Here is a 22,616-nt window from a genome sequence, read left to right on the forward strand (position 1 = left end):
TTTTTTTTTTTTTTTTTTTTTTTTTTTTTTTTTTTTTTTTTTTCCCTTCTGTGTGTTTGGGGAGGGATGGGGAGGGGGTTTGGATAGTAAAGGTTTAGGTTCATGTGGTACTAAGAGCTGTACTAGCTCTGCTTTTTATTGGTCATAGCTATTTTCACCTATCATTAAAGTGAAGGACTTGTCTTATTGTGGTGTATTGGCTTTATTTATGGTCTTGGTATTTTACATTGCTTTGTTATTCAACAGGCCGCTTTCTTGGTGAGTTGACAAAGCAAGTATTTACAGATCTTGCAGCAAGTAAATATCAGGTGCATCTATGATATTCAGGCTTTCAAATTCTTTCATATCTTGTTTAATAATAATATTTTATACATTTTTTGTTTCCATTGTTATTGTACATGAAATTTTAAAGGAAAGTAATTATATGAACTATGAAGTTAATAACTTAGTATGATGATGGAGCTTGAGATATGTACCTTATTTATTTCTGGGAAGTTCTTAATTCTTGTGGTTGTCCTAGAGCTTTTAGTGAACCAAATTGTGTAATAAAATGAGTTTCTTTTTTTAAAAAAAATCATTCTTTGATATATTCTTGGCCGTCTATGTGAATATACCTGTTCTGATAAGTCATTAAAAATGATTGGGACATTATCTTTCTCTCTCGTTCTCTGTTTTTTGTTTTTATTTTACTTTTTTTTTTAAATTTTAAATTCCAAGCTTTCTTGAAACATATCTTGATAGAGTGTTGATGCCCACGTGTCTCTATCTTCAATTGTATCAACTATTCGCATTTCATTTGAGATATCCTCCTTTACTCCAGTGTGTTAGGTATTTTTTTTTCTTCTTTTAATCTTTTGATTCAAAGTAGATTATGCTGGAAGATGCTTGCATGTCATCTGCTTATTTTGTCATTTGAATGGCTGCCCTTATGCTAGTTTTCTTCTCTCAATGATTTGCCTTGCAGATGGCTGAATACAGAATATCAATTTATGGTAGAAAGATGAGTGAGTGGGACCAACTGGCAAGTTGGATTGTGAACAATGAGCTGTACAGTGAGAATGTTGTTTGGTTGATACAGGTATGCTCCCTAATCTTGGTTAAAGAAACCAAATGCTGATATCCTGACTACAGAATTTACTCTGTGTTTTTTTTAATGAACCAAACCTTGGAGTAGAATCCATTTTCTATTCCACTCCTTTTGGAACTCAATTTCTATTCCTTGTTTCATTCTGTCAATGAAATGGGCTTTTAGAATTCCTTCTAGCTGCTGTTTATAGCCTTAGGTACTCTGTGAACTTTGTCATTTTCTCTGCAAGGTTGAGATCATTATACGTTTGTCATATTGTTGAGATAAGCATATTACATCCATCAAATTTTTTTATTTGTGCTTTTTTGAATGTTCTGGTTCTTATTAGCATATATTTAATTTTTCCAGCTTCCTAGACTCTACAATGTGTACAAGGAAATGGGTATCGTGACATCGTTTCAGAACATTCTTGACAATATCTTTCTTCCTTTATTTGAAGTTACTGTTGATCCAGATTCACATCCTCAGCTACATGTTTTCTTGAAGCAGGTATCTTCTCAGTTAATGTAACAGTTGTACTCCATATTTATCTTTTTGGTAATCTTATCTTGTGCTTATGGTATGACTGGTATGACTGGGACACTAAACTGAATAATAAGAAACATTAATATTTCCCTCACATTTTACTGTTGAATCTGAAATGAGATTGAGCTGAATTAATGTATCTGTGGTGTGTGTGTGTGTGTGTGTGTGTTTAAACCCACATTTTTCTGGATTCAACAACAATTGGGTGGAAATATTTTACTAAGCAATGGAATAATTTGCAGGTAGTTGGATTAGATTTGGTGGATGATGAAAGCAAGCCAGAAAGAAGGCCAACAAAACACATGCCAACACCAGATCAGTGGACTAATGCATTCAATCCTGCATATTCGTACTATGTCTATTATTGTTATGCTAACCTCTACACCCTTAATAAGGTATATATTGGACCTGAATGTGATTCTTCACTCACTTTCCTCCTTTATTCCACTTGAACGAAAGACTAGGAAATGTATTGCAAGTGATAACCTGGTAGATTCGTAGTAGGTGGTAGGCAAGAGAGATCAGACCAAAAACTTGGATATAAGTTTTCATTGAAGATTGCCAATTGAGAAATATAATCCTTTTTGGCACTGCATCTAGATTGAAAGGGTTTTAGTTGAGTTGGGTTTGACCGTTTGGGGAGGAGTGGGGAAATGTGAGGGGTTATATCTATGATATAGAAAAAAATACAGAGAAAGAAGAGCCATATGGTGTTCCTCACTTCCTCCTCTGTCTACAAGAATGTTGTATCCTGCATTGAGCTATTGACTCAATTTTTTATTTTTTATTTTTTTATTTTACTTTGCTGTACTTTGGGATATACCAGTGTTTTTCAGTCACTTTCTACTCACTGATGACATGAAAGAGGGTTTCTCACTTTAATGTTCGAGCTGCAACTCTTCTACTTTTAAGATCTTTTAGCATGACTATTCAACTTTCATTTGTCTTTCCTGAAAAGTTGCATCTCCTTGGGAGGGTGGAGGGAGGCGGAGTGTGTTTAGCATTGACTTTACCTTCACATTTTGGTAATGGTTATCATATAAAAATTAGATGTTTGGTAAGCTAGACTGGACTTATCACAAGGACTGACAAATGCATTGCTGAATATTTATGATCAGATGCAAACTTATAAAATCCTATTCTGATATTTGTATCTTTGGAATGTGACATCTCTCAGCTTCGTGAATCGAAGGGCATGACAGTTATCAAATTCCGCCCACATTCTGGAGAGGTAGTATAGCTGCACAAATTTTGTTTACCGTTCCAATGGGTTATAGGCTGTGCAAAATGAAAATTGCTGAGATAATATGCTACTTTCAGGCAGGAGACATTGATCACCTTGCTGCAACGTTTCTTACAGCTCATAACATTGCTCATGGAATCAATTTGAGAAAATCTCCTGTACTTCAGTACTTGTACTATCTAGCCCAGGTAAAACAGGAGAAAGTAAAGCTATATGTGTGTGTGTGTGTGTGTATATATATATATATATATATATATATATATAAATGGTGGTAATTTTTAATGGTGGCACTTTATAACTAGCTATGCCCACTGATTTCAGATTGGCTTGGCAATGTCTCCTCTAAGTAATAACTCACTGTTCTTGGACTATCACCGGAACCCTTTTCCCATGTTCTTTCTGCGGGGCCTTAATGTTTCTCTTTCAACGGATGATCCATTACAAATCCACCTAACTAAAGAGCCATTGGTGGAAGAGTATAGTATAGCTGCTTCTGTAAGTACCTAGTTGCCCTTTTACTGTCAGTGTACTGGAAGTTCTTATAATGTAAGTTTTCAAGTTAGCACCTTGGATAATACAGGTGTGGAAGTTAAGTTCATGTGATCTATGTGAGATTGCCCGTAATTCAGTCTACCAATCTGGTTTCTCTCATGCTCTGAAGGTGAGCATGTTTTTGGAATTATTGATTTTGTAGAGCTGAGAATGCATATTTATGTAATTTTGAAGTGTGAAACAGGATAAGAATTTGATCTCTTTTTTGTTTCCTCTTATTGAGCCTATCTTTCAATTTTTTGATTGTAGTCCCACTGGATTGGGAAGGAGTACTTTTGGAGAGGTCCAAATGGTAATGATATCCATAGGACAAATGTGCCTCATATCCGGCTGGAGTTCCGAGAAATGGTATACACTTTCTCCCAAACAATTTTATTTAAATGTGGCTTCCTCATCTCCTGAGTCAAACTAAGTATGTTTAGACTTTAAATTCCCCAAATTATGTAATGGACCCCTGCTAATCAATGCTTTGAGCAACCCACTACTATTCATCATAATATTCTTTAAAGAAAAAAAAAGAAAAGTAAATGCTCATTTCTTTTGGAGTATGTTCCCTTCACAATTACAAGCAATATCCATCACTGAAATTGATGGCTCAGCAAGCCCAGTGCAGAAGGCCATAGATGCCAATTTTCTGGATAGTGTGCTTTGAGAAAGTTACACACTGCTCGGTCAGTATTTCTCCTGTTACATGACATCTAATTTTGTTGTTTCAGATCTGGAGGGAGGAGATGCGACAAGTTTATCTTGGCAAGGCTGTTTTCCCTGAATATATCGATCCATGAGGTGCTTGGTTGATGCATTTGGCAGGCTTGTATCTAGCTGTATTCAAAGGTACAAAACTAGTTTTCACTATATTTTATATTTTAATGTGATCTTTCTGAGGAGTTGAACATTGAAATCTTGTTTTTCTTTGTCCCTTCTTCAGGGTAGCAGCCAGTAGTCCAACCAGCTTCACCAAGGGGGACTACTGACATATGTGACCCGATAAATATATATGACGCTCTTGGTGCATTGTAGAACCCAATAACTGCAAATGAAAATCGACATCGGTTCTGGTGAAGATGTTGGTTTGCTGGACAAGGAAGCACCCGAGTTATGACACAGTGGAATAGCATATAATCATAGTGCCATATTGGTCTAGTTTAAGAATGAGAGTTTAGATGCCAATTCAAAATGAATTCCCGGATCAACTAGTACTATTGTAATATATTAACACATTGCAATTGCAATTAAATAAGGCTTCCCTTTGCCTCTAACTTTCTCTTTCTTTTTTGGCTGTTGGAGTATTGGGGCAGATTTTGTCAATAGCGGCCCAGGAAATTAACCCTAGTCATCTTGTTAGTTGTTACAGGTGAATTGAGCTAATTAGGAAGGTGAACCATGTAGCCATGTAGCCTTAACCTTCTTCCTTGGATACTCCACAAACAGCAGGGCATATAGAATATTATTCAACCAGAGAACAAGATTAGTAATGGACTCTAATTGTTGTAGTCGATGATGTAGGGGCCATATGGCACACAAAAGGGGGCTTATTGATGAACACTAGATTGGTGCAATAACAAAATGATGAAGCGAATGAATTTCAACTGTCTTAAAATTGGATACCTTAGACTTAAAAAGTACTCCGTATTAGTTTTTAACTGTGAAAAAGTGACATATTTCTACTCTCTTATATTCCAGCTCAATAACTACTCCTTGCCACTTTGTTGACAAGAGTTAGAATATTCTAACCATATATAAGTTCCAGCTCAATCACTACTCTAACTTGCATTTCAGTTTAGTTACTACTCCTATATAAGTTCCAAATCAATCACTACTCTAGCTTACTTGCATTTCAACTTAGTCACTACTCACATATAGGTTCCAACTCACGGGCATTCCAACTCAATCACTACTCCAATTCTCTTGCATTCTAACAGACTTACTTTAAAATTATTACCTTTTACTTTAAAAGTGATAGCTTTTAGCTAAAAAAAATGATAGGTTCAATTGAAGAGACAGATTGAATTAATATCATCTCATATTAAAGAGTTAATTCCAGCTGGGGTCTCTTGTATTTGGTGACAATTCCAAATTTAGTCATAGACTATCGTTTTTACTATTTAACACCCAGACAATTGTTTGCCTAAGATAATTTGTTAATTACAAGTTTATAAAATCAATATCTTAAGTGTATAATAAAAACTCTAATTTTCAACCAAATATCTCTTAAAACTATATTATAATCATGATTACTACATATCAAATACATAATTTATATATGAAGATTTAACTTTAAGTTTATTTACCTACAGTTCACATATTATGAACTTAGAATAATGTTAGAACATGTATATAATTTATTAATTACATGCACATAATTTGTTAATATATAATTACATGTTTAAAAGATCAATACCTTAAATTTATAATAAAAATTTCTAATTTTCAACCAAATATCTCTTAAAATTAAACCATAACCATGATTACAGGCCAAAACATTCAATTTATGAACCTTTAACTTAAATTGTATTTACCTCCAATTTACATATTATAAATTTTGAACAATATTAGAATTACTTGACATAATAATACATTTATATTTGACATATTATGTACTTATGGAGGTAAGTTTATATACTTAATTACAAACAGATTAATATGTATATGTTAGAAATAATTATTTCCTAACATTGATTTATAAAATAAAGGTTATAATTCCATAAGGACTCACGTTGATGATTAGTGATGTATAAAGGCGGAATTACTGGGTGAAATTCCCTCCCTCTCATTCTGTTAAAATTTAAGTATATAAGGGTTAAAAGATGTATAATGGAAAAATGATATGGGTTCTCCTAAAATGAGGTTTCATATTCCTAAAGGGATTTCTATTCCTGAAAGGAGGTTTCTCATCCCTCTTGAAAGAGGGTTTCTCATCACATCTATAAATACCCAGGAAAACTCTAGGGACAATACGGTTTCTGATCATAAGGTTTTTAGTCTCTGAGTTTTCTAGTCTCCGTATCATCAGGAGGTGATTAAGGTATATAGATGAGTTAGAGATTACATCTCAATGGAATCAAGTAAGTCTTTATCTTTATTCTTGTTTTAATTAAAGATCCACAATCATGAACATTAGTTGATTAATTTGATTTACATGCGGTTCATTGTTATTTGTGGTTCCGCATTCAAGTTATAAGCGCATAAAAGGTTTTATATAACAGTATATTCTGTAAATCTAAATGTTGATCAAACGAACGAAAAAGAAAAATAAAAGATTACATTAATTTAAATAAACAAAATTGCTTTAGACCAAGATTTCACAATATAATGCGCATTGTAGACTTGGATCCACAATATAACTTGCCTCCATTTCTACACAATTTGTTTCGAATCTATATCACGCCATTGGATCTATCTCAGAACATTTAGCTCTAATCATTACAAAGTACAACATAAAGGATTAAAGAATGCAAATGTGAGATTATTGAAGTCATTGAACAGGATTGGGAAGTTTGAGTTGATTGAACAAATGTATGGAAAGCAAAATATAGCCCTCGATATATATGATTGATTGATCAAGACATTACTCTTGCATGCTAGGGTCTTGAGTGGATAAATTAATAATAATTCTTCCAATTTCTTATCCTGTATTGGGAGGAGGTTTAATTTAATTTGCAGATTTTGTCTACAATTATTTATAGAAAGCTTTGTTTTAATTTGTTTGCCTCTCATTTATTGTTAACAACAACAACAACAATAACAAGATAAAGAATAAAAATAAGAATAATAACAATAAAAATAACAATAATACCTACAAATTAAATTTTAATATTTTTTACCTAAAAAAATTTTGTTGGTAAATTAAGTACATACTTAATATTTCATAATTTACCCACGGGTTATTTCATAATAAGTAAATTTGATTTTTTATTTTAGTGTAGGACACGGTCATCCCGACCTAGCACTTTTATTATATTTGATGGACTCCAGAGATATATAGGCCTAAAGGCGACTCCCTGTGCTCAAAAGAGCTGGTTTGAAACTAGAAATACCCGTTACTTCTCTCCCCGTCACCAGGGTGTTAATGTCGTAGGTTCCTTCAAATGTATACACTGATTCCATGTCGCAAAATGCCTGAAATTTCAATTTTAATGGATAGGAAAAAAAAAATCATTTATGTAATAGTTGATCTTGTGTGAGACAAAATAAAATATAATACTTTTATAAACGTTTGCATACCTTTCCGACGTGAAAGTCAGCCAAGTTTCCGTTGCCACCTAGTAACTCCCTACCAAGAGCAACAGTTTCCCTTGCCTTCAAGGTAATCCATGCCTGAAATGGATGAAAGATCAATAGATGTTCAATAACCAATTGGTTAGATCAACAACTACTTTGGGACTAGGTAGATATATATATAAAGTTTGTTAAAATTACTTTTCCCAGGCTAGCTTGACCGTGTGTCATTTTACCAGTTTCGTACAACTTGCAGAGGCGCCAACCGACCAGAAACATCCCCTGAATGTTTCCCAACATCTTTACCAACTTCTGTTGGGCCAGTTGGTAAGCTGCCAATGGAGCTCCAAACTGCTTCCTCTCTTTCAAGTACCTATTCAGCATATAATATATAAATATAAATGTACAATTCAACTATTAGCTTAGACTTTAGTTGAGATAGAGCGCATGCTTCAATTTGGTATCAGAGAGCCAACTCCATACTATGGTCCACGTGTTGCTTGAAACCCATCAAAAATAATCCGTCCGCACATGTGAGGACATGTTGAACATATAATATATAAACATAAATGTGCAATTCAACTATCAGATTAGACTTTTAGTTGAGATGGACCGAATGGAATGCATTTCAGAATTGAAGCAACAACTGACAACCTTAAACGTACGATCTATACTATCTGGACGGATGAATATACCTGTGGCACACATCGTAAACACCCATTGAAATGCCAATAGGTTGCCATGCAACCATGAGACGAGAAGCAGCAAGAACCTGCACTTTCCATGCAGCCATATCATCATTAACCCAACCACCACGCCATCTGAACAAATAAGTAAATAGGGCAAACCCAACCAAGTTGGTCAGGTTAGTTGTTAACTTGTAACCATAAAGTTACAAGTTCGATTTCTAACAAGAAAGGCCTATTGGCCTTCTTGATTTAAGTCTGTTGGATAATCTAAGCTGGTTTATCCCCTTATGGTCAATTGCTGATTAGGGTTACAACTTACAAGATGAGATTTATCTGCGGGTTTCTTTGATCTGGTCACCAAAAGAAAAAAAATATAGGACTTGTATATATATACCTTTTTTGTATCCTGGAAAGAATTTACACCGGGGAGTCTATCCTCATCCGGTACAAATACTTTGTTTAAGAGAATATCTCCATTTTGAACAACTCTCATGCCAATTTTATTCTCTATTTTAGTAGCTTGCAGCCCTGGAGCATCTTTCTTTACTATGAACCTGCAGCAAACAATGAATTGAAGATGCATATATATGTGAGAGCTGAACCAAATTAAAGTAGTTGAAGATGGATGAACTTATAGGATCTAATATGATCTATAAAAGCTAGGTTTTGCTGAGATGATCTATATATATATACTTACGCATTGATCTTTTTTGTAGTGGTGTTTCTAGCAAAAATAATGAGTATATCTGCAAAAGTGCTGTTTCCAACCCAACGCTTTTGGCCTTCAAGGATCCAACCACCTTCAACCTTCACAGTTCAAGTTCAAGCCACATATATGAAAGATGATGATGATGATGAAGAACATACATCATATATATCAAACTTGTTTGGTAAAATAGTTAGCCTATCAGCAAATTTTGACTTATTTGACTACTATTAGCTATTTGACTTGGTTAAAAAATCAATATAAATGTTTGGTTAATCAACTTTTTGTAACTTTAAAATGCTACCATTCAAAAAGTTGTTCAAAACAACTTTTCAAATTAGCTTTTTTTTAGAAAAAAATTGTACCAAACAGCTATCAGCTAACATCTAATTTACTAAATATTTTTTTACAATCAGTTAATCTTATCAACTAGTTATACTCTCTAATCCAATCAGTTAACAACTATCGGCTAACAGTCATTTACTAAAGATATATGGCCTATAATGCCAGACCTTCTTCGCGGTTGTTCTCAAAGCACTTGCATCGCTTCCATAGTCCGGTTCTGTCAGACCCTAAATTATAAAGTACAGATGATAATGGAGTTAATAATTACAAATTAAATGGTGAGATGAGAGAATTGAAGGAGTAAATTAAACTAAAATATTCTTACCCAACAACCCACACTTTGAAGTTTGGCCATGGATGGCAAATACTTCTGCCTTTGAATCTCAGATCCACATATTCCTATTATTATTATTATTATTATTATTATTATTATTATCATTGGTAGACACACCACACCAAACCAGCATATATGCAATTAAGTTATTATATATGAACTTGCCATAAAAAAAAAAAAATAATATTAGCAGGTAGCGTATAGTATATATGTAGCTCTGAACACTAACCAATGGTATGCATTGCCAAATAATCATGAACCAAAATGAACACAGAGAGGCTTGCATCAACTCTAGCAACCTCTGCGAAGACGATGGCGCTTTCAGTTATGGAGAGACCAGGACACCCATACTCCCCCTTTAGACTGCCACCAACCACATGCAAAGCCCCAACTTTGGGAATTATTTCAAACGGAAACTCAGCCTTCTCCCAGTACTGCGCCACAAGTAATAGTAGCTTAGTTAAAATAATTTAATTAATTCACTAATTTTGCCCAGATCGAAAGGCCAACAGAAGTGGCTGTGTGAGTAGAACATGATTTTATTCAAGCCGGTATGCAGCAGAGATATAATTTTCCTAGCTATTAATAACACAGGCCCGCCCGACCACATAAATCACAGTCGTTATACTGTGGACCATGGTCATGGCTGATACTGCAGTTGCTTTGAACTGATACTGTAGTTGTGTTGAAAGGAAACTGCAGTGACGCGGAACGGCTGTTTCATCCGTCTGGAACTGCAGTTGTGTTGAACTGATACTGCAGTTGTGTTGAACGGATGAACAACCTTTGTTCCGTGCAACTGCAGTTCCCTTTCAACACAACTGCAGTATCACCCATGACCATGGTCCACAGTATAATTTGTGATGGTGCACAGTATAATTTGCGCATAAATCAGCTATCAGAAAAGTGGTCACTGATGGTCCCAATTTTAGATGAAGAAAGCAGAACAACATAAGTTTCTACGAACTCATCAGATCTTGACAAACAACAACAACAATAATAATAATTAAGAAGGAACATATATACGTACTTTTGTGATTATGGGTGCTACTTCTTTTTCCATGAATATTCTCACTTTCATTCTGATGGATCGCTCTTGGGGAGTCAATAGATCATCGAACTGATAGTAGTCAGAAGCTGAAGCATATATGAATCACATACAATAATCAATTACCCAAATTAAAGATGCAAAGAAAGAAATAAAGAAATAATATATATATATATATATATATATATATATATATATATATATATATATATATATATATATATATATATATATATATATATATATATATATATATGCTGCAGTTAGCTAGCTTACTGCAAGGAGGAAAGTTTGCTGCTGGAGTTGCCTGAGGAAATGCAACAGAAACATCCAGCGCCGGTAAATCAAAATACGAGCTTTTTGCTTCTTTCTTCATTTCCTCTGCACCACATCGAATCCAACATATATAATATATACATACACTATATACATATGCACAAAATATAATTGAAGCTAAGTATTCGCGTCATCTCAACTAAAACTTTAATATAATAGTTGAATCTTAACTGTGATACCAAATTTAAGCATGCTTTCTATCTCAACTAAAAGTCGAAGCTGATAATTGGATTGCAATAATATAAAAACAAAAAAAAAAAAAAACAAAAAAACTTTAAATTAAACCTTGAGCGGCTTTCAAAGATGGATGAGCTTCCATGGTAAACTGTATTTTGTTTCCAGTAGAGGAATGGAAGTATGATATGAGAGAATTGAAGAAGAAAGAAGAAGGCAGCGCATGGGTTAAATAGAGGTGATAAGACTGCATGAACAATATAACCAATAGCGAACACATCTGAGAATTCTAATGTATCTGTGTACTACCATAACTGCTACAATAGATAATTCAATTTTCAAATATTAAAAGGGAAAAATATCAACAATAATATATTCATTCATGTATCCTTAATTTTGTTTAATTTATTATTTGTAGTGTGATAAACGTAGCAAAGGAATTGATATTTCACCTATCACCTAGCTATATTCAATACAATAAATTAAAATAAAATATAAACCCATGCAAAAAGGTGGAATTACCCATTCAGATATTCAATACATTAGATATAAACCCATACCCCTTCAATCGACAAATTATACCATGAATCATGGTCTACCTTGCACGGTCAATTATGTCGCTGTAATTAACACATTTTGTACATGTAGCTATCATATTATGTGTCAGCAATTATCAAGTTATTTGTTTACCCGTATGTGTTAAGACTTAGTCTAGGCCTGATATATTAATTTTATTATATTTATTTTTATCTTGTGGTCTAGCTTTTTCTGTTTCCTGTTTCCTTGCTCTGTGAAGCTTATTTAAAGCTGGTTTACATTTAATGCAATGCAAGTGTTCTCACCCTCACAACATGTACATAAACAGTTAATTGTAAATGCATAATGTGTTAACTGAAGGTACAGAATTTTTGTTCAGGATTCATAATGCAATATGAACCCTGATCTATGGTATAACAATTGCCTTCAATCACTTGTCACGGGAAAGTACTTAATACAAAAATATAATATATTTTTTAATGTAAAGTATGTAGTTAAGTAGATATAAAGAAAGTTAAATTTTTAATGGGATGAAAGTGTATTTAAAAAAACGTCTCGATTAGCACTTCTTCAAAATTTTACAGTCAAATTAATAGAATATTAACTTATATTTACCTAATTAATAAAAAAAATTGGAAAACATGATTAATTTTTTTTTTCAGTTTTCTTTTCCATTAAGTTGGAAAATAGTACCCTTTTTCTATTCTTTAATTTTTAACAAAAAAATATGTTTTTTTTTTTCATTTCCTCTTTTCTACTTTCAGCTTAAAATAGTATTTTTAATGTTACATTGTTGAAATACTATACAATGGACAATGATTTTTTTTTAATTCCTCGATTATAGCTGCATGCCGTGATAACTCGGTCTTCTAGTAATTCAACTATGCAATGCCAAATTAAAGACTTAATTATACTTTTTTTTTTTTTTTAAAGTTCAGGTATGTAATTGAAACTTATTGCACTTTTTTAATAGTTCAAGAGGTCATGCTTAACTCAATTATTGGTCATATGATTTATATATACTGTTTTTATTTGTATGAAAATTATACATAGGATTAATTTTATTGGATTAGATATTAGTTTTGTATTATAATGCATGATAATGTTAAATGTTATCTATTGGACCATTAATGTTAATATATAGATAATTATGAAGTCTCGTATTCTAATGAAACTCTTCCTCTCATCCTCAATATAAATATATAGGATCCTTATTTGTAATTTGTATAATGAATTGAAAATTAAGCCAACATAGAAGTCTTTATTAAAGATCAAGTGCACGCACGAGGAAACTATGTAATCGAATGTTTTGCACTTTTGCCATACATTGATTGTAATTAGATTTGAGTTTTAATATACATGAACTTGAATACTTTTTCATACATTGATGATAAGTACAATAATGAACTACTGATGACAAGTATATATACCTATAATACATATTAAATAGAGTAGATAGAAATTGATTTCCGATCAAAGGGAAAACAAAGTCAATTTTCTGAAAAATAATTTTCCCTCTTTTTTGGTAAGTCATTTTCCCGGGTTTAGAGTTGTGCAACCTTCTCCATCCCCTCCGGTGACGGCTTTCAACTGTAAGACCAAAACCCATAGCCAAAAACATAGTTTCCAGACGAAAACCCATAGCACTGGTTTCCGGCCGTTAGAAACTAAAAAACTAGTTTCTATCGGACAACTTTTGAAACCAGTTTTTTTTTTTTTTTAATAATAGATAGCACTTCTTTTTATGAAACCAATGTTTAATTATACAATTCTACTCCAGAAAAAAAATAACCAAACACATCAGGACAGTTTTCTGAGATGCAACCAAACACTGAAAATGTTTTCTGAAAAATGAATCATTTTCCTAGTTTCCAAACACACCCTTAATTTAGACTCACCAACGAATTGAATCAAAATAAATAAATAATTATCAGAACTATTTGTATATATGTTTGTGAGCACGCTAAAGCTTATTTAATTTTTTTTTAGATGGGAAGTCTAGTTTTAACTTTTATAATATTTTTTCAAAAATATATTACTTCCTACATTTTTAATAAAATTTATATGATATTTATTTATTCCATTTAATTGTGATACAAACAAACTCCTTAAATTTTTCTTTAATTATTTGATTTAATTTAATTGGTATTAAAGAAAAAAGTTAGAGTGCAAGCAATAGGAATATAATCCTATAAAAAAAGGGACAAAATGGAACGTACAACAATAATGTAAAAATATATTCCCATAAAAAAAGGACCAAAAAGTAGGAATATAATCTAGAGGGACCGAAATGATTAACCTCGATGACAATATAGTCAATGAAAATTAAGAAGGATCATGACTATGCACATTATGTAAGGTTTTCAAAATTCAAAAAATTAAAATAATTATAATTTCTGTTGTATCATTCAGATTGCTGTAAAATAATAAGAATATAGTACACGAGATACTGAGATAGAAACATCAATCATTTATTATTTATCCTTCAATCTAATATATACATGATATATAGAACTACAATATAACTATAAATCTATAAAGGATGAAGATGTATTATCATAATATAATTTCTCTAATAATGTCAACATATATTTATTTACAACACTTTCAATATAAACTTCACAATTATTATATTTATGATATTATTTATGTAAATATATCCTTACAACATTATTTAGAAAAAAAAAAAAGAAAAAAAGAGCTTGGCAAAACTTTAGATATGGAGTGATATTGAAGAAATCAATTTCTTTTAACAATTATATATTAGCGTTGATATGTAGGGTTTTAGTATACCATGTCTAAGAAAACATGTTGTCAGACAAAATAATAATAATAATTTCCCTTAAATAAAGAAAAAAATCCAAAATTTTGATCACTATTAACAAGTTATGAGAAATTAATGTCCCTTAATGTACCATTATTTGATTATATGTTATTTGATTATATTGTTTTATTATAACATGGCTCACAGTGGGCATGTTTTAAAAGGACATGATATTAAGTAGGGTTTGGAGTTGTGTATTAAATTTAGTATTAGTATATAAAATTTATATATTTAAATTTTTTTTATCAAATATTAAAGAAAATGAGAAAAGAAGAAATATTGATTTGACACTTTTTTTTTTTCAGGGTGTCCCTCCAGCCAACAGCCAGAAGATTAGTCCTCCGTCCCAACGGTCAGGACACTAAGAATTTAAAGAAAATGAGATCCGGTATATGAGTTGTATTTGAATTTAATATGTTATATTTTTTGTGTACTTGTCATTTAATAATAATAATAATAATAATAATAATAATAATAATAATAATAATGGGCATTTTAGACTTAATACTACTTATTCCCTTTCAATTCCCATGTATACCCCAAACATTGGAATTGAAATTCCTAGTAATTTTATTCCTCTAACCAAATACTAGAATTTAAACTTCCACTTTATTTCACCTTATTCTTTTCCCATGGAATTGCAATTCCTTTCCTACCTAATTCCTTCCCTCCAACCAAACGCCCTGTAAGTGGTAGGGGACTGGCCAAATGGTTTGCTCCATTCACATGGGTAAGATCAAACCCTCAACCTCATGCTTAAGGGACGAGGTGCTAAGCCACCACGCCAACCAGTTTGATTTGACATATTAATAGTAAACAAAACACGTAAAATGGAATAGATGAAGTATTGTTTTATGATATATAAATATTTTCATTAATAGAAGTGTCCACTTTTTTTTTTTTTTTAAATTTTGGATTAACGAGGTAAACCCCACTGACTGTGTGAGTAGTGAGTAAACCCTCGCCCTGTGACCCTAGCCGGCAAAGGACCACAAGGAGGTAAACCAGCCTAGGTTACCCATAATTGATTGGCTCAAACCCAAGGGCTTGAAGTTTGAACCCATGACCTCTCGGTTGCAGTTGTAACTCTCTTACCAAGGTCCACTTTATTCAAGACATGGAGTACGTATTCGTTTGGCAATGATAGAGATACCGAAAAAAAAAATTGGGAGACAAAAAAAATATTTTATACTTTTGTGAATTGTGTACGTTTTTATACATTCATTTTTCTATTTAGATAATTATATTTTATATCAATTTATTGAACCTTTAAAAAAATAGTAGTGTCCATTTTAAAATGTATGTACCTAATTAACAAAAAAAGAAGAAGAAAGATTGGTGTTAAACTGTTAATTGAAACCACTACATATTTATATCCCTTATTCCTACTCACTATTGTACTATTCAATTTTTAAAAAAATTAAATTTATATTTGGTGGTTTAATAGTCACTAATGAAGCAAGAGATTATGTTGGCAAACATTTCACAGTTCTTGCAAAGATGGGTTATAAATATGGTCTTTTGAGGAGAGTGTGGTGGCGGATAGCAAGATATCACACTCGATGCTTTGATTCATAATTATGAAATTATTCTTAGAGATTGTACTTAATATTTTGAAGCAAATTAGTCATATCCTTGAGGTTGTTTTCATTCACATTCAGGAGAGAGAGGGGGTTGGAAGGTTTTCATTGTGTTCATGTTCTGGAAGATTACATTACACAACGAAGAAGACAACCATGTAACGTTTTCCTATTACTATTATTATAACATTAGGATAAGTTATGATAATATTAAGTGTTTGATATGTGGTGCAACACTAGCTAATAACTCAAATAGTTAGACTTCGTTTATGATTAAGAGTATGGTTAGGGTTTAGGAGACCTAATGATATACAACAACCACAATGATGGCGAGTGGTTATATAAGGTCACAAGTTCTCTCATTGCTTACTCTGCATTCCTCATACACCATCTAGAGAGAGCTGAGTAGAAGTGAGAGACAAAATACTTACGTAAACTCTGCAGCAACCCAGATCACTCAACCTTCATTGATATAGAGCTATGGCTGAAGGTTAGTATAATCTTTATTATCACATATTATGTTTCCATGTGATATAATTATTCTAACAAACCAACCTTATAGTATTGCTAGTTTTATACGCGCATTGCGTGAATGGGTTAATGCCTAATGTTTATATTTAAATAAATATTTGAAAGTATATCAATGCAAGATTATATAGGAGAAGTTTATACATCGGTAATTGAATGTCGAATTTTTTTATTTAAATATCTAACTCAAAGTATATGAATCCAGGATAATATAGAAAATTCATTATAATTATTACTAAAATAAATGTTTGCAACCTTGTAAAATCGATAGTCTAAATATTTGGTCTAAAAATGATAGTCTAAATAAATACTACTTTTTGTTTGAATTTTTTTAAGTGTTCTTAATTCTCTTTTGAGTAACATTGTCATTGTCTTCATCTTAAATATTTGTTCTCTTCCTTTTTGTTGGTAGTGTGTTATTTGCAATTCGGTTATTCTTTGTAGCATAGATGACAACGTCATGCAATGAGATTATGATATAGGAGCTATGGACTTTCTTTTAGGTGTTCTGCTTGGGGTTCATTTGGTTCAACCATTATTGTTGAATGCATTATTGTGGATAAAAAAATCCCTAGTTTAAGAAAAAAGATTAAATAAATTAATAAAAATTTAAAAATTTAAAATATTATGTATTCCAAAGATATTAAAAGGTAGTTTCTCGCTTCAATTTGCTGGGTAATGGATTATTTGAGTACTTTCATTGTCAACAAATCCCCCAAGTAGTTAATATGATTGGTTTCAAACTATTCTTTTTTATTTTTTCATGGTATTAAAGAAATAATATGTATCATTTTTTGGTGTAACTACTAATTTATTTAATTCAATAAGAGTAAAATAGAGCGATTCCGCTTCAATTTGTTGGGTTATTTGAGTACTCTCTTTGTCAACCAATCCCCAAGTAGTTAATATAATTAGGTTCAAATTATTTTAATTTTTTTTTCATAGTATTAATAAAATACTTGGTAAATAAATAAATAACATTATTTTGTACTATAACTTTGATATTTAATTACAAGATATTGTAAAAATAAGATAATGGACAATGTAATGAATATCAATTGATAAATTTGAATGTAAAGAATCTTTGCATTAAAGAAAATAAAGACAATATAACTAATGAAATTATTTCTCTTATTTAATTTAATTTTTTGAAAATGAATAATTTTTTCAAATAAAGGTATTGTAGACACATAATTCTAAATTAAAGAAATACATATGTATCATTTTTTTGTTGTAGCTACTAATTTATTTAATTTAATAGGAGTAAAATAGAGTGAGAAACTTAATTATGTCAAATTTAATTGAGATGAGGTTCGAACCTAAGACTTTTTTTTTATAGAAATTAATAGGTAAGTTAAAAGTTAACGGAATATTAACAGAGAAGAGAATATTTAACGGAAAACTTAACGGATAATCATAAAAGTAAGGTTAAATTAGGTAATCTCTATTAATAATATTAATCTGAATTATCTTAACCATCTATTTGATTAAATAATTCATCTTAACCATCCATTTGATTAAATAATTTGACCGCCCTTTTTTCTACCCATTTTAGGCCTAACTCTCTTTGGCTCTTATTAGTATAGTAGATATATTATACATAGAGAATGACAATGACGGTTATAACAGACTAAAGAAGGAAAATTACAATGACACCCTTCTAGTCTTTTCTTCATCTTTCTCGATCAACTTCCTTGTTCTCTTTAGCATTGAGTCCAGTTGCATCCTCCAACACCCCCCGTAAGTTGGAGTGTGTAAGTCCTGGACACCCAACTTAGTACAAATGTATAAAGAGTCGAAACTGGGAAATGGGGAGAGGCTTGGTGTTGCGCGTCAACCGGGTTGGCCGAGTTCAGCCCATGCTCGATTCGAGACGTGGTGTTGTGGTTTACCATGGAGGATGTGATTAAATGGTTATTGTCCACCTACTTATCATCACCAATTGATTTTAAGTATGATATGACAATCAGATAGACAAATAACTATGTGGTTAAGCGTGGTTGAATTACAACAGCTGAGATCAAACAACTGGTATCAGAGCCAAGGTCACGGATTTGAATTGATGACAAGGCAAAAGCAAAGTCCAGTCCAGTTTGTAGACATTTATAATCCATAGATCTAAAAAATGACCTAAACAACCATACAAAAGACTCAGTCATCTCATTCATAAAAAAAAATCACATCCAAACATAACATTCATGCAATGGTGGTTCATATATACCAACAAATAGACCACAAATCATATCATATTCGTTAGTACGATATGTCGTATCGTGAACTAACAAGGCTCCAAACAATTCATTGTCCCATTTCATTTGTCCAACCCTCCAAAAAAACTGCACGATCTTGACTCAGAATCCACTTCAAAATCAAAGAAAAATCCATTTATTTTCACTTGACTGCCTTCGTCTAAATATTTCAATTAATGAATTTGAGTAAGTTCCATCCAATGTCTTAAATACATCAGTAGATAGAGAATTGTATGTATCTTTACTTGTAAAACAGTGATTGAATCCTACATACAATGAACATCATATTTCTAAGTAAAGGGGGTTAAGGGTATTCCGAATAAATCCATCTATGCTCTACAAAGAAATAAAGTCTTCAATGCATATCTAACTACAATAAAACACATAAATTCATAAAATAATACATATAAGCATCTAAAGTGTTTACACAACTAACCTTGTGATTTAGGTACAGAATCCGTGACCATAAGCTAAGACACATAAAATCAAAACACCAAATATAGAAACTCATCACAAGATACGCATAACTCATCTTAATGTTTACACTACTCCTATGACTTAGATACATAATTCATGACCAATTGACCATAAAGCACATAAAATGTTAACACCAAACACAGAAATTCATCGCACACATGACGCATAACTCAACTACTCAGCTTCATCTACATAAAAACCCTAACTCGTAAGTCATGAGTGACACCTAACATACAGTATGTCATGACTACCTAGTTGATACTGAAATATATTTATATATATTATAATGAACATTTCTATTACAAATATATATCATGCAACATCCTCCTTCCACACAACACATGTTCCTAATCAGACAAAGGTTGTTCAAATCTATTCAATAATCTTACAACGAAAATCTCTGGTCAGATCTGGTCAGAGTATATTGAAGTTGGACTTCATGTTCTGACCAGATCTGACCAGAGATTTTCGTTGTAAGATTATTGAATAGATTTGAACAACCTTGTTACCTCAAGGCGATGGATCCTCTATTGAACCCACACAAATCTCCGTACAATACTGAACTAACCACCAAGTACACTTATAGCCCCCTAAGAGAATAAAAGACGTATACTGACAAACACTAGTCTACCGTACCATATGTACGAGACAACCATGTTGTCTCAAGTCAAATGACTATTGCATATTTGTAACATAAAGCGTACCGATGACACGTAGGTAAACACCATCTGGTACGTTGTAACCCGTCATTGTTCAATGACTTGCTCTCTAACAATTATCCACATGTCCAATCTCTGTATCTCATACGGAATGACATGAGACTCAATATAAGAAGGACAATATGCTAGACTTGTCAAAATTATAATGCCCAATTAGAATTCCTATGAATAGAAACATTTTTACAATACTTCATTAATAAATTCTTCGTCACCCATATTTTTAACTCTTAAAAATGAAGAATTAAGAAGACTGTATTGAATAATATCAAATGTTAATTAAATCAAAATAAAATAAATAAAAATATTTATTTATTATATTTATTTAATAAGAAATCAATGTCCAAAATAATAAATATTAGCTTCTAGCGCTCTAGGACATACATGTCTAACATGTAGTGGTGATACTGGTAATGGTGGTGGTGGTAATAGTAGTAGTGGTGGTAGTGTGATGGTGGCGGTGAATGTTTAAAAAAAAAAAAAAAAAAAAAAAAAAACCTAATCAACCCAAATCATATGAATAAAGAATATATAAAATAGAGTAAATGATGTGGATTTGAGCAGTGAAATAAGTAATTAGTTATTGAAGAAGTCGGTGAGATGAAGACACAAAAAAGTAAGGACCACATAAATAGACAGAGGGGAAGACCAAAGAAGGGTGACAGACACAGCGGACCCTGTGAAAACCACCAAAAGTCAACAACTACTGCTGCATGCCGCCTATCTTTATCTTCCATGGAAAAACACCAAAACGCGTTCCCACTATTCTCACCTCCTTTCATTTCTCCGCTTTCCAATTTTCACAGCTAAGCTTGCTAGATATATAGCTTCTTTAAATTTCATGCACCTACCAACCATCCACTCCTCTTCAACTTTGCTCCTTTCTTTAATCAAAAAATGCACTTGCCAATGTGTTATACGTACCATATATGTGGGATATCTATTCCCAATATCATACAATTTATCACCAAAATTAATATTTATTATTGCATTATGAGGATGCAAATTTTACCGACAAATTTGACTAGAAATTCTATTTAAAGCGGGTGTATGTAAGATTAATACTTTTAATAGTCTGCACGAGCAGCTTAATTGATCACATGAGTGAAATTTAAGAAAAATTTAAGAAAAAAAATCAAGAATTGAGTCTCACCCGTGACAGTGCGAGAATAACCTCTCAAAGTGAGGGGACTTCTTGTGTGTAGTAAGCAAAAGTCTAACCTCTGTGTTCCTGTCGGACTAAACCGCCAGAGCGTGGGGGCCCTAAGGGTTGGGATTCAAAAAATCTCTTACAGCTTAATAATAAAAAGCTTACTAAGGCTCGAACCCACCTCTTCCCATATTGGGGTGCAACCGGATGCCACTAAACTACAAGGTCTTTGACATTAATAGCTAGGTGTTAAATAAGATGAAAATTGATATTGGACTTTAAGTAAAAACATGAGAATACAAATTAATTGTGGGGTTATATATATAGGTGTAAAAGCTAGGTAGGAATATTAGTAGTACCATTATATTAAGCACTGCAAGAACGTGAGGCAGCAATTGTCGGTCCACGGTTTTCCTATTAATGTGATGTGAACCAACGACTCAGCTCACTTAAGCTCCCTATTTTATATAATAAATTCAAGACCCCAAAAGACACAAAAGGGTACGTTTTCCATGCCTTGGTTGACTCCAAGTTTGCTAGCATCTTGCCATTATTTCACATAAATAATTTTCACAAAGAATTATCATATCAATCCCCCGGACACTTTCTTAAATGCAATACTTTATTTTTCCTACTCAATTGGTGAGTACGTGTATATAAATATTAACATAACAAATTATTATTTAAAATATACCTTAATAAAATTTTACCACCTCATGGAGTAATTTTAGCTCTCGTAAGATAAAAGAGGCTGAGCTCTAGTCTATTCTATAAGGATTAAAAATGGCGTGTGTGTCAAGACCTTGCGGTCTAGTGACACCTAGTTACACTCTCATATGGAAGTGGTACAAATATTGCATTGTAGTAGAGAGGGGTCTCTGAGGTAGGTTTAATGTGCTCGAATAGATTCTAAATGAAGGCATTTTGAGAGTTCAAAAGGCCGTAAGATTCTTAGAGTTTTGTAAGTTTTACTTTTAGGTTTGGTTGGAGTTACCATCCTTTCAGATAAAAAAAATGCATATTGACGGTAAATATGTGTTACCAGTATATTTTGAGTATTAGTATTTCTATAGTGTTGAGTACAGTGGTGAAATGTTGAGCACAATATTTGTGTTCAATACAATGCTCAATTCAGTGTGTGTTCTAGTCTAGTAAGAATGTCGTCCCTCTGCCAGTGTTGTGAGCATCTTTTTATCTTCCTCAATACAGTAATAAAGCGTTAATGCTAAGGGTGCTGAGGAGCCGTTGAGCTGGAGTGAAGTGCTGAACGGCTAGTTTGAACATCCGTTACGTTGTCT

At 32.3% G+C, this 22,616-nt stretch overlaps 2 protein-coding genes across 2 annotated transcripts in view; one reads left to right on the plus strand and one right to left on the minus strand.

The window, feature by feature from the left end:
- LOC116006609 (AMP deaminase) overlaps positions 1 to 4,666 on the plus strand; it is a 9,382-nt gene extending 4,716 nt beyond the window's left edge. Inside the window, exons 10-20 of the mRNA XM_031247048.1 lie at positions 247 to 308; positions 965 to 1,078; positions 1,436 to 1,576; positions 1,855 to 2,007; positions 2,790 to 2,843; positions 2,933 to 3,043; positions 3,177 to 3,350; positions 3,436 to 3,516; positions 3,657 to 3,755; positions 4,124 to 4,241; positions 4,336 to 4,666. Of these exons, the coding sequence (XP_031102908.1) occupies positions 247 to 308; positions 965 to 1,078; positions 1,436 to 1,576; positions 1,855 to 2,007; positions 2,790 to 2,843; positions 2,933 to 3,043; positions 3,177 to 3,350; positions 3,436 to 3,516; positions 3,657 to 3,755; positions 4,124 to 4,192 (1,058 nt within the window). The 3' untranslated portion in view covers positions 4,193 to 4,241; positions 4,336 to 4,666. The remainder of the gene's footprint in view (positions 1 to 246; positions 309 to 964; positions 1,079 to 1,435; positions 1,577 to 1,854; positions 2,008 to 2,789; positions 2,844 to 2,932; positions 3,044 to 3,176; positions 3,351 to 3,435; positions 3,517 to 3,656; positions 3,756 to 4,123; positions 4,242 to 4,335) is intronic.
- Positions 4,667 to 7,299: 2,633 nt separating this feature from the next.
- Positions 7,300 to 11,494, minus strand: LOC116007505 (acyl-coenzyme A oxidase 4, peroxisomal-like). Its single transcript, XM_031248210.1, has 12 exons — positions 11,369 to 11,494; positions 11,024 to 11,128; positions 10,730 to 10,836; positions 9,929 to 10,133; positions 9,691 to 9,764; positions 9,533 to 9,592; positions 9,012 to 9,121; positions 8,709 to 8,868; positions 8,321 to 8,397; positions 7,827 to 7,998; positions 7,632 to 7,724; positions 7,300 to 7,526 (listed from the first exon to the last, which is right to left on the minus strand). The coding sequence occupies exons 1-12, from the start codon at positions 11,400 to 11,402 to the stop codon at positions 7,395 to 7,397; spliced, it is 1,329 nt and encodes a 442-aa protein (XP_031104070.1). The 5' UTR covers positions 11,403 to 11,494; the 3' UTR covers positions 7,300 to 7,394.
- Between the last annotated feature and the right edge of the window lie 11,122 nt (positions 11,495 to 22,616).

Source organism: Ipomoea triloba, chromosome 15 (assembly GCF_003576645.1).
Source record: "Ipomoea triloba cultivar NCNSP0323 chromosome 15, ASM357664v1".
NCBI classification, from domain to species: domain Eukaryota; kingdom Viridiplantae; phylum Streptophyta; class Magnoliopsida; order Solanales; family Convolvulaceae; genus Ipomoea; species Ipomoea triloba.